Source organism: Pipistrellus kuhlii, unplaced genomic scaffold, assembly GCF_014108245.1.
Source record: "Pipistrellus kuhlii isolate mPipKuh1 unplaced genomic scaffold, mPipKuh1.p scaffold_m20_p_13, whole genome shotgun sequence".
In the NCBI taxonomy this organism is placed as follows: Eukaryota; Metazoa; Chordata; class Mammalia; order Chiroptera; family Vespertilionidae; genus Pipistrellus; species Pipistrellus kuhlii.
The window spans coordinates 25,774,570-25,787,667 of NW_023425438.1; the positions used below are offsets into that span (position 1 = coordinate 25,774,570).

Consider the following 13,098-nt stretch of genomic DNA (forward strand, 5'->3'; position numbering starts at 1 on the left):
AGTATGTGGTTAATAAGTATAATAAGTATTAAAAATTTTTAAGTTTAAAATATGCTATTAACTGATTTTCCCATTATTATAGAACATATTCATCAAACCAGGTAATTTAAAAAAATAAAGAAGATTTAGCTATATATAATATTCTATATAAAATATTTAGCTATTAAAAATATTTATTACATCTTATTGTCAATAGTGAAGAAATCTAGGAATTTTAAGTCTACATTAAGCAAGTTTTTCTTTAATATTTTTCTTTTTAACATCAATGGAAGATAACCACACATGGAAAATAATCTCCAAATAATGCCTCAAAAGAATCGAGTCACAAATCTTAGCCAATAACTCAGTTCAACATTCATTTACATGTTTTGGAAGCTTTTAGTTATTAATAACTAACGAATCTGGTTCTCCCTTCATGATTAAAATATATGGATAAGTTTTTTAATTAAGTTCATATGTTGTTTTACATTAGTGGAATTCAAGTGAAACATTTAGTTTACAAAACATCTTTTATCCAATGAATTTATCAAAAATTGCTAGAATCACTAAGAACTTACTAGAGACCTTCAAAGCTACTTTCAAAATCAAATTATAATTCACAGATCCAATTATAATGACAACCAAAATAGAAGTGATCCAAATTCTAAATGACCACTCTTACTATAACACTATATTGACTGTCAAATTCTTACTAAGATTATTTGGTTAATAGACTAATGACGATACAAAAATGTTTTAAAAGAGTAAAAGTCTAGTCCTAGTCAATTTGACTTAATGGATAGAGCTTCAGCCTGTGGACTGAAGGGTCCTGAGATGGATTCTGGTCAAGGACCCATACTCAGGTTTCAAGTCCAGTAGGGGGCGTGCAGGAGGCAGCCGATAAATTACTCCCTCTCCTCATTAATGTTTCTCTCTACCTCTCCCTTTCTCTCTGAAATCAATAATAAATAAATAAATAAATACAAAGTAAAAGTCTTGCAAGAAAATCAAGGATTCTTTCTCATATCTAAGGCAGCAGTCCCTCAAAGCATGGTTCCCAAACAGCAGGATGAGCATCACCAAGGAACTTCTTAGAAATGAGAATTATCAGCCCTCCACTCCAAACCTACAGGTGATTCTGATGTATACTATATTTCAAAAATCACTGGTCTAAAGGTTAGGGCAATTTTCATAACATAGCCTACAAACCCAGAATATATCAAAGGAAAAACTAGATATGGCTAGGTGCCAAAACATTTTGTCCCGGCAGAAAGCAAGGCAGCTCCCCAGGAATGCTAAAGTTGTGTCCTAAGAATTCAGGAAGTAGCTTCATTGGGACAGGAAGAAAAACAAAGGCAGTGGATTGAAACACTTTAAATAATCTTAAATCCGCAAGTTAATAATGACACTAAAACAACAAACTCACTCAATTATCTCAGGAGGATATGAGAAAACCAACTTATTATTAGGAAACTGGAAAATAAAGGATAGGGTCAAACATTCATCCTGCTTTTCCCATAGGCTATTTCCCAGAATAACCAATAGTGCTTTCTTTAAAGTAGGGGTGTCGAACTCAATCAGAGAAGGGGCCAAAATCTAAAATCCAGCCTAAATCGCGGGCCAAATGGTTTACTGAACAGTCATAAACTGTCATTGTGATGGAAACGCAGCGGAGTGCAGTGATGACAGCGCGGTGCGGGCCACATTGCAAGGCCTGGCGGGATGGATTTGGCCCACGGGCCTTGTGTTTGACACATGTGCTTTAAAGAGTAGCTTTAAAAATTTTTCCTTTATAGGAATACCCTATCTACCACATTAGGAAGGGATGATATAATTAGAAAATCATGATTTTGCAATCTCTGAATAAGGGATCCAAGCAAATGATTTTCCATGACAATACTACAAAAAGACAACTAAACATGTACCTCCTAACTGACATATGTACATACACTCCTTACGAATACTTACCAAAAACTCAATTTGAACCTGATTAGGCCTACAGTAAAACACATTAAAAAAAAAAAAAAAACGAATATAGTTCACTTACTTTACATTTATAAATGTTAAAAATTTCATAATAAGTTAAAATAATAATTGAGGGAACATTAAAAATTGGAGAATGTTTTACTACAGTGCTATTTATTTATATTTTTACATACATTTTTTTAAGATTGAAGATTCATTTTTATTTACCTTTTTACTTAATATTTGATTTTCTTTTTCAATTTTCAGGATTTTGGAAGTGTTTCCTTCTGCAGAATCCATAGTACTTCGAAGCTCTTCTACAGTTTTTGTCAAACTCTGGTTTTCCATCTCCAACTTCAGTAACCTACTTGATGTTAATTCACTCACCTCATGGCCCAAAGATTTCTGTGGTGCTATAATATTGAAAAATAAAGTCATTGGTAAACCTATATTTACTCTTTATTATTTAAAATGTTGAGTGTATATGCAGTACATCACTTAGTCCTTAACTATGTAAAAAATTTATAAAGTTATACAAGATCGACACAATGATAAAAACAGATAGATAAAAGACAGATAAATCCTAAATTTTAATACATCCTTAAGCATTCCACTGGGGAGGAGGGTGTGTTACAAAATTTAGACCAAAGAGACTAGAATTCCAGTTCTAGTGCCATGAGAAATTGACCTGAAAAATCAAGCCACTTTAACTTCAATGAGTCTTAGGTTACGTGTATAAATAGTTATGGCCCTGTGTATCTATAGTCATGTGTGGTTCAAACAAGAAGTATAAAGCATATCCCATGCCACACTTTCAAAAAAAATTAGACAGTTTAAGAGGAGAAAATCCTTATCTGATTCTGAAAAAGGCAAGACGGTATACACTGGTCACCTTGAAGAAGTCTTTCTCTAAAGAATCCCTATTACGCTAAGTGTAAAGAGCAATAACTACTCCATTTTGTCAAGGACAATCATGTTTCTAAGTAGATTTCAGCATTACATGTTTTAAAATAAGAAAACTCAGTTTCTAATTCTGTAAATGATGCTCTCCAGGAAGCCACAAATAATTTTGTTTTAATAATCTTATAGCAGATGCACTGAATATTTTGATGATATTAGGATTTACAAATGAAATATAATGCCTAGAATTTATTTTAAAATCCTAAATTTTTGGAAGGGCAATGGGTAGAAGTATGGAAAGGCATTTCTAGGTCTGCCAACTTTTATGTATGTTTGAAATTCTCCATCGCAGAAAAGCAAATAAATAAATACACACACACACACACACACACACACACACACACTCCCTCAAAAGCATACATTCTTTATAGAATTAGGTATGGTAAAATATCCCCCAGATTTTATTTATTTATATTTTTATTGAATCAGAGAGGAAGGGAGATGGAGGTAAAGACAGAAACACCAATGATGAGAGAGAATCATTGATTGGCTGCCTCCTGCACTCCCTGTACTGAGGATGAATCTGCAACCAGGCACATGCTCTTGACCAGAATGGAACCCAGGACCCTTCAATCCACAGACTGACACTTTATCCACTGAGTCAAACCAGCTAGGGTGTCCCCCAGATTTTAAGTAAAGAATTTTTATTTCCAGTTACATACTGTTAATTTTTTATTAAAAACTGGTATACTAGATAATCATTGACTTTTTAAATTCCAAAGTTGTCCACGTCTTCTCTAGTAAAACTCTAGTAAATGACTTGTAGTTATGCATTTCAAATTAACAAGGTTAGGCTAGGTCACAGCCACTGTTCTCACAACTGCCTAGTACTGGCACAAGAACAGGCATAGAGACCAATGGAACAGAAGAGAGAACCCAGAGATCGACCAAAGCCAATATGCTCAATTAATATTTAACAAAAGAGGCATGAAATTACAATGGAGTTAAGACAGTCTCTTCAATAAATGGTTCGGAAAATTGGACAGATACATGCAAAAAAAAAAAAAAAGAAACTAGACCACCATACACAAAAACAAACTCAAAATGAATAAAGGACTTAAACATAAGACGGAAAACCATAAAAATCCTAGAAAAAGCCATAGGCAGCAAAATAGCAGGCATTTGTTGTAGCAGTATCTTTACCAATACAGCTCCTAGGGCAATGGAAACCAAGGAGGAAATAAAGAAATGTGACTACATCAAAATAAAAAGCTTCTGCACAGCAAAATAAACCATCAACAAAACAACAAGAAAGCCCACTGCATGGGAGAACATATTTGCCAATGTTATCTCTGATAAGTGTTTAATCTCCAAAATTTATTGGGAACTCGTACAACTTAACAAAAGGAAGATAAACAACCCAATAAAAAATGGGCAAAGAACCTAAATAGACACTTTTCGAAAGAGGACATACAGAAGGCCGAGAGATACAGGAAAAGATACTCAAAGTCACTTATCATCCAAGAGATGCAAATCAAAATGACAATATGGTACCATCTCACACCTGTCAGAATGGAGGGTGGGGACAGCTGGGGAGGGGTTAATGGGGGAAAAAGGAGACTTATGTACTGCTTTAAACAATAAAGAATTTAAATTAAAAAATTAGGCTAAAATACATGATATATCTCAATAATACTTTGAATACCATGAATACTATGAATATACTTCAAAGAAGCTTCAAGTCAGACTATGAGAATTAAAACGAATGCTTACAACACATTTTTAACAATATTAAAGAATGCCTGCATTATAGTCTTAGGTTCAAAAAGGAATCCAAATTGTGCATACGCATTAACCTGATGTCTAAAATCCTATGTCTGTGTACAAAATTTAGAAGAAAGTTTTTTCAATATGAAAATGATTTAAGAAATCATTAGGGACTTTGATTTCCTCCTTTATATTTTTCCATATTCTACAAATTTTCTAGAAAGAAAAGCCCTGTACATTTAAAAAACAAACAAACAAAAATGACACCACATTAAAACAAATATTCAGGTATGTGACCCCAGCTAAGAACAACTGCAAAACTACTGATATAATGATCATCATCATAATGATCAACATTCACATGCTTACTATATACATGGCACTATTTTTTTAAGTATTAAGAAATTCAACCCTCACAACAACCCTTCAAGGTACTTACTATTAATGTCCTCACTTAACAAACGGAACTCGAAACAGCGAAATTTTAACTACTTTTGAATGTTTAGAAATGTTTAGAAAACATTTAAGTCTGAATTGCTTTCTTTGTAACTCAATTCACAAGGAATACAATAAAAGAAGTTCCATAAATATTTTAAGTTATCTCTTAGCAAACCCACTGGATAAACATCATCACTTACTACGTAGGGAATTTACCTAGGGTCCTAGAATTCGAAATTAGATTCTCAACTGTAAAACTAGAAAAAGTCTAATGGTGACAAATACGAGACATGTGGAGAAGTAATTATTCTGCAAGAGCCAGACTGTGAACCGTCGTCAGACTTTAGGTCTACCACGCCACCACTATATCCTCAGGGCCTGGTATAGTATTTTACACACGGTAGGTGCTTAATAAATACCTGCTGAAGGAAGGAAAGCAGGTGGCAGAATCTAATATTGGGTAAGTAAGGAGTTATGGAACCTGTCTAATTCAAATAAATGGGACCTGAGTGTAATTTCAAGAAAGTATATCAGTATTAGCATAATCACAGCTATAATCCAAACAACTTTATTGTATAGTATATGCCCAGTTTTAGGACAAAAGACAAGTCAATAGTGGAGCTTAAGAAAAAAGAGTCAAGAGTTAAAAATTTATTTGGGGGCAGGGGTGTCTTTCATTAACTCCAGGGTATAACGGGCTAGAGTGGTTGGTAGGTATAACCCTAAAATGGAGATAATTCTCCTCATATACTGATAAACATAGCCATGGAGATCCTTAACTTGTTCTATTCTGGCTACATATTCACTTAAAACTCTTCCCATTAATTCTGACTTCCTATTTAGGTTTGAATGGAGTAAAAATATAGCTGACCAGTTAATATGACTTTTCTGTTCTATTTAGTAGATGGCTATACTTCTCAAAATAAATTAATAAATTGCTATTCTAGTTTCTTATGATACTAACATAAAATAATGCCTAAACAACCGATCAAAAATCTGTGATTCCACTCAAAAAAAAGTTTTGTTGTAAGTCAAGTAAACATAATCAGACCCAGCAATGTGGAAATAACATATTGCTCTGTGAAATCATAGCTAGGGGCAGTTGGCCTGCTGAGACATCTCTAGCTAGGGAAAATAACTGCAATGAAATATCCAGAAATGTAAGCATAAATTCAACTTATTTATTCACCAATCCACTTAAGTAAAACAATATTGGGAATACCTTCAGAAAGTTCACTAGTTTTGGATATTTGTTCTAATTCCCAGCCAAGATGTAATGATTCATCCATACTTTGTTTCTGTGCCATTTCCAAAGTCATATTTTCTTCCATTAATTCTTCAATCTTTTTTCTATCCATATCGCGTTCCTTTTTGTTGGCCGGGAGTAAGGAAAAAAAAGAAAGCTAAGAAACAGTACAATCTCAAGCTCATACTTTATTACTTAAACTAAATAATGAGGATAAATTTTGAATCACTTAAAATTTTCACAGTTTAAAGGCAATAACCAGTTATTATAATCACAATTGGTCATTATACTGACCAGGTGTCTGATATCCTTTTAAAGTGACCTTTGGGGACATGGAAAACATTTCTTCGCAGTATATTAATTTAGTAATATAACAAGAGATTCTGACTCAATGCTAAATAGTTTTATTTCTGTATTTTAAAGGCATTTTACAAAATAGCTTATTAAAGTTTATTTTTAAAATACACCAATAACACCCCTTTATAATAAAAGCAGAAATTTCCACTACTCCCATGTCCATACAAAATTGCAAGCACTGAATTTATTTAGCTTATCTCTTCTTTGTTAAAGCATCTAAGACACTACCATCCTTTGTCATTACAGGGAAATCAGATGACTCTTAGAATGCTTTCTTAGAGGTCATGTAATTGATCCACCTTACAATTCTTACCATTTCCATATCATGCAGTTTAGCCTTTAGTTGTAAATTCTCTTTTTCTAATTCATGTAATTTATCAGAACGAGCTCGAGTTCCTTCTAATTGGTCTTCCAACATGGTTTTTGTTTCTAGCAAAACTTGATTGTCTTCTTTTAATTCCTAAAACATTTCAAATAGGCTTTATCACAAACATGTTAATATCTGTTAATTTTTCAAAGTTTGAAACATAAAAATTCATCTGTCTGACCAGAGGGGCTCAAGTGGTTGAGCATCGACCTACGCACAAGAGGTTGTCAATTCTATTCCCAATCAAGGCACATACCGTGATTTCAGGATTGAACCCCCACCATGGGGAGCATGCAGGAGGCAGCCAACTGATGTTTCTGTCTCATCAATGTCTCTCTCCCTCTCCCTTCCTCTAAAAAAAAAAATCAATAAAAACTTATTTAAAAAAGACATTAATCTGTCTTTATTAACAATTCTGTGCAAGAGTAAAGCTACTAAGTAATAAAAACACAGTTGACATTTTCTTGGCTTTAGAACACCACCACCCCCCAAAAAAATTTTTAAGCTATTATGCAAACAAAACACTCACTATAATTTCACATAAAATTGTCAGGGTACATTTAAATCCCTTAATCACAAGGAAAACAAACTAAGTATAGAGAGTCTTGAAGATATTTAAGATATAAATCTCCATAGAATTAGAACTTAATTTATTTGCTGAAATAGATTTAAAGAATTCTCTCCACTTAAACTGTAACTTAAAAGTGAAGGGTTTGGGTTTTTGAGTAAAATTCCAAGACTTTGAACTAATACTCACATAAATCATAAATAAAGGCTCTATTAATAAATATTTTACATATGCATCTTGAGAACATGTTTTAAATCCCTACATCTTTTTGAAGACATATGCTCACAATCTATCTTGCTAAGCTTTATGCCTATAATTTATAAGCTAACTAAAGAGAAAGTATATTAAAACAGAGGCATCTATAAAGATCCTTTAACAGTGCCATATACTTATTTAAAAAATTGGCAAAGAATTAATATGTACCCTATCTTTATAGTCTATTTGGTCTATTTTTGATAACTTTCAGGCTCAACTGTTCTGTTTTTTATAATGTTTTCATTTCTTAATTTTTGCATAGTCCTTCCTTCTTATCCTCATAATAAACATGACCAAGATCTCCACTGTTTGCAGACAATGAAGAAATTAACTAAGAAAGGAAAAAAGGATGCAGATGCAAAGATTATCAATTTTTAATTGTCAATGTCAAACTAACTTCATGCAACATTGTACAATAATCATTCAGTATAGAAAAACATTTCTTCTAATTTGTTTATATGATTTATTGAGAGAGTGTATGAGCAGATGTGTACACACAAGTGACTTTGTTGATCCTAATTTAGCATTCTGAATTGAGTCAGCAATATGTCTGTTTTCACTCCTAGGACAAGTTTAAAATTAGTAAGAGAAACATTTTATTTTGACTAGGAGGGAAGGACCAAAAATCTGCTCTACCTATAATGTTAAATAAAGGGATGAAAGAAGAGCCCCAAGACTTAAATAAAATTAATAATGTCCAAGTATCCCCTTTTAAAATTCTAAGCAACAGGCTAATCTATCATAAAATAAACATCTAAATGTATTTATAGTTTTCTAAACATTTCAACAACTCCATTCATTTATTAAAAGCATTTTCATTGAATTTTGAAAATCATAACACTTTTTAAAGAAATAAATTGTGAATGGTTTAAATTGTACAACATACCTCAACTCTTGCTTTATAAAACTCAATATCATGTAGCCTTTCTTTATATCTGCTGACTTCACTTTCAAGCTTATCAACTCTGATTGCCTTCTCTCGAAGTGCATCTAATTCATCTCGATACATTCTTGCAGAGCGAGCATCCGAAAGCAAATTCATGTTCTAAACATAAATAAGTATCAATATTTTAAATATTACTTTCTATTTCCTTGGTCGCACAACTTGATGAATCTACTAAAAAATCAATACATTATATACTTTAGAAGTGTGAATTTGTGTTATGTAAATTATACCTCCATTAAGTTATTTTTTAATATGGGGAGATATAGCCCTGGCCAGTGTGACAAAGTGGTTAAAGCCTGGGCCTATGTACCAAAGGGTGTTGGGTTCCAATTCCCAGTCAAGGGCACATACCTGGGTTGTAGGCTCAATCTCTGGCCCCAGTAGGGGTGTGTGCAGGAGGCAACCATTCGATGTGTCTTTTTCACATCCACGTCTGTCTGTCTGTGTGTGTGTGTGTCTATCTCTTTCTTTCTGTCCCCTCCCCCCACCCTGCTTTACCTCCCCCTTCTACTCTAAGAAATTTGGTATGTAAAAAATATTCAGGATGTTTTAAAATAAGTTAACCTTTACCTAACATAACCATTTGCAATTAATTTAATATTAAAAGAAAGTTAACTTTAAAATACAGGACAGGAAACACAAAAAAGAGCCAAACTGTATTATTATAGTTGATCATTAGTTACTTTAGAGAAATAATGGTCCTATTCAGATATACTGTAACATACTAAAATCCTGCTGGTTTTTTAATGCTTCCAAGTAAAGTGATTAGTGCATATGTTTAATACATATCTTAATGCCATTTGAGTCAAATATTAAAATTCAAAAAAGCCTTCTTGTAATCCTTAATCCTTTAGAACACTAGTTATTAAAGTGTGATATAGGGACTTCTGTGGTTTCCTGAAATCCTTTCAGGAAGTTCATAAGGTCAAAACTATTTTCAAAACAATCCTAATACATTATTTATCTTTTTCACTCTCATTCTCTCATGAGGACACAGTAGACTTTTCTGAAGCTACATGGCATGTAGTATCTTAACTGAATAAATTCAGAAGTAGATTCCAGAACCTAGTAGTCTTCAATTAAGGCAGGCATTAAAGAGATTTGCAAAAATGTTAAGAGTACATTCTAGTTTTTGTTTTGTAAAATAATATTTACTTAAAATATAAACTTTATACTTTAAACTTTAACACTAAAGGCCGGGTGCACAAATTCCTGCACCAGTGGTCCCTCGGCCTGGCCTGTGGGATTGGGCCTAAACCGGCTCTCCAACATCCCGAGGGATCCTGGGTTGCGAGAGGGCACAGGCCAGGCTGAGGAACACCACTAGTGCACAATCAGGGCTGGGGAGAGACACAGGAGGTTGGCCAGCCAGGGAGGGTCCCAGGGCATTGTCTGGCCCATCTCACTCAGTTTTGGTCTGCCAGACCCCAGCAGCAAGCTAACCTACCAGTTAGAGCGTCTGCCCCCTGGTGATCAGTGCACGTCATAGTGAGCTGTTAAGTGGCCTTAGCATATCATTAGCATATTATGCTTTGATTGGTTGAACAGACAACTGGACACTTAACATATCAGGTTTTTATTATATAGGATGGAATGGGTTGAATATTGTTTTTAAAATGAATTAATAAATATTTTTTTTAAATTCTTAGCTCTTATTTTTAATATAGTAAATACCAGTAGGAATAATCCTCACCAATTTTTAAGAGTGGAAGAAAGTCTTGAGACCAAAAAGATTGAGACCACTGTTTTGGAGGTAACAATGACACAAAAAAACCCTGTTACCAAGATGTGGAAGAGCAGACACCGCATATCTAGAAATAAAGATTATCATGTCCAATCTCACAGATCTGAAAGGTCAAAAAATAAAAAACAAAGAGAAAAGTCCCAGTTTATGATCCTGCAAGTGCGGTATTCCCTGAAGTTAAAACGCAGATTAGGGAAGGTACGGGAAAGAAAATTGTCTAGCTTTACTTTAATTCGTACCAATGAAAACAAAACATTATGGAGTGATTAAAAGAAGTGAATTCTTAAACAAATCTTGGTTTAAGATGCAAAGAAAACAAGCTTTAGCAAAAAATTTTTAAGTAAAAAGTTTTATCTTATTTAATAGGAAAAGAATGAAAAATTAAAGGCATTCTGTCTTATATAACATAAAGTACCATCAGAGAGTGGAGACCTAGGGAGATATATATTAGCAGCCACAATTTATAGTGTAGTTGTTCTACCTTCCAAGCCCACAGAAGCCAATTACATAAAAAAGAGAAACTTGGAACTGCCCTAGTCCTCTGAGGCACCTTTGAATCTTAACAAAGTTTAAACAGCACTAATATAAAGGGGGGTGGGGGGGGGAAATAAGGTCCACAGACCACGATTTCTGTTTTGGCTTTGGCATTTTTGAAGAGAAAAACACTGAAAAAAATAATCAGATCTCTTGAAGTCTCAGTAACCTCAGAAAGTATTAAGGTAAACGTTAGAAATTAAAAGGAGAAAAATCAATTTACAATTACTTAGTGGTCCTATGTAATAAAAGTTTCAGGTACAAACCTCTTGCTGCAGCCTTTTTAGTTCTATTTCCATTTGCTCAAGTTCTTGTTTGCAGTCCAGCAACTGTTCAGTCTTTTCCTCCCTTAAATAAAAAAAACATTAATTAAAAAGTAAGCTTACTGCTTTTAAAAATTATAATCACCTTCATGAATACAAATTACTATTACTAAATGTCTAGTTGAACACAGTGACTCCAACCCAGGGGAAAAAGATAAGGAAATGGATTTTAGGAATTTATGTGATTTGATGTCATCAATAAAACTCCCTCTAAAGTTCTCCAAAAGGCAAACCTCAATAATTAGCATCCTCAGAGTTCATAAGGTAGTTTCTCTCCATCTTTCCTGATATCTCCCATTCCCATTCTTCTTTCTCTTTCTCCCTCTTTCATAGTCAAAACCAAATAAGCTGAACAAATTTTTATGCAATGCAATACTATCTGGGTCTGAGACTTATAAACGTCTCCAAACTATTTTCAACGTTCACAATGGCCTAAAGGAAATTATACCCTGCCACACAAATACCTAAATCTTTACAATTCTATTGGTTTCTTTCCTGAAGCCCATAAACATCCTCAAATTTTTCCTAATTTTTTTCTCTTTATACTTCTTTATTTTCTGTTTTCTATCTTCCCTTCGGAGCCAACCTCCTCAAAATCAAGTTTCCATTATCTCTACTTTTCAACTTTCTAAGGTATTTTTTTAGCACATCCAATTTATGTTTTTAATGTTTTTTTAAATTGTACGAGGGTGACATTGGTTAATAAAATTATACAGGTTTCAGGTATATTCAAAATTATATTTTTTAATGGAAAATAATCCCTTTGACAGAGGAACCATAATTAATTTACTTAAGTGGACAGAGTTCAAAACCACAGTTATAAGGTTTTTCAAGTATTTCCTAGAAAAGGCCGATAAATTTAAAGAGAACCTTGAGAATATGAAAAAGGACCAACTAGAAATTAAACATACACTGACTGAAATAAAAAATATTATACAGAGACCCAAGAGCAGACTACAGGAATGCAAGAATCAAGTCAAAGATTTGGAATACAAAGAAGCAAAGGACACTCCTCTGGAGAAGCAAGAAGAGAAGAGAATTCAGAAAGTTGAAGATAGTGTACGAAGCCTCTGGGATAACTTCAAGAGTACCAACATCAGAATTATGGGGGTGCCAGAAGAAGAGAGAGAGCAAGACACGGAAAACCTATTTGAAGAAATAATGACAGAAAACTCCCCCCGCCTGGTGAAAGAAATAGACTTACAAATCCAGAAAGCGCACAGAACCCCAAACAAAAGGAATCCAAAGAGGAACACACCAAGACACATCATAATTAAAATGCCAAGAGCAAAAGACAAAGAGAGCACCCATACGATTATCAGCTGATTTCTCAACAGAAACTATGCAGGCCAGATGGGAGTGGCAAGAAATATTCAAAGTGATGAATAGCAAGAACCTACAACCATGATTACTCTACCCAGCAAAGTTATCATTCAGAATTAAAGGGCAGATAAAGAGCTTCACACTTCAGAAAAAGCTAAGAGTACAAAACCAGTATTATATGAAATGCTAAAAGGTGTTCTTTAAAAAGAGGAAAAAGAAAAAAAAAGGAAAGAAAAATTATGAACAACTAATACATATCTATCAACAAGTGAATCTAAAAGAATTAAAAATCTGAGGAACGGAATAAACTGGTAAATATAATAGAATCAATGGCATAAAATGGGAGGAGATTGATAATTCTCAGGGGGAAAGGAGTGTCTATGTGG

General features: G+C 33.6%; 1 protein-coding gene across 8 annotated transcripts in view; it reads right to left on the reverse strand.

The window, feature by feature from the left end:
- The window catches only part of CCDC88A (coiled-coil domain containing 88A), a 99,385-nt gene that overhangs the window by 40,999 nt on the left and 45,288 nt on the right, over positions 1 to 13,098 (reverse strand). For all 8 annotated transcript variants that reach the window (XM_036435349.2, XM_036435350.2, XM_036435348.2 and 5 more), the window contains 5 exons: positions 11,333 to 11,414; positions 8,729 to 8,887; positions 6,966 to 7,112; positions 6,272 to 6,416; positions 2,173 to 2,357 (listed from right to left, as the gene is read on the reverse strand). In XM_036435349.2, the coding sequence (XP_036291242.1) occupies positions 2,173 to 2,357; positions 6,272 to 6,416; positions 6,966 to 7,112; positions 8,729 to 8,887; positions 11,333 to 11,414 (718 nt within the window). The remainder of the gene's footprint in view (positions 1 to 2,172; positions 2,358 to 6,271; positions 6,417 to 6,965; positions 7,113 to 8,728; positions 8,888 to 11,332; positions 11,415 to 13,098) is intronic.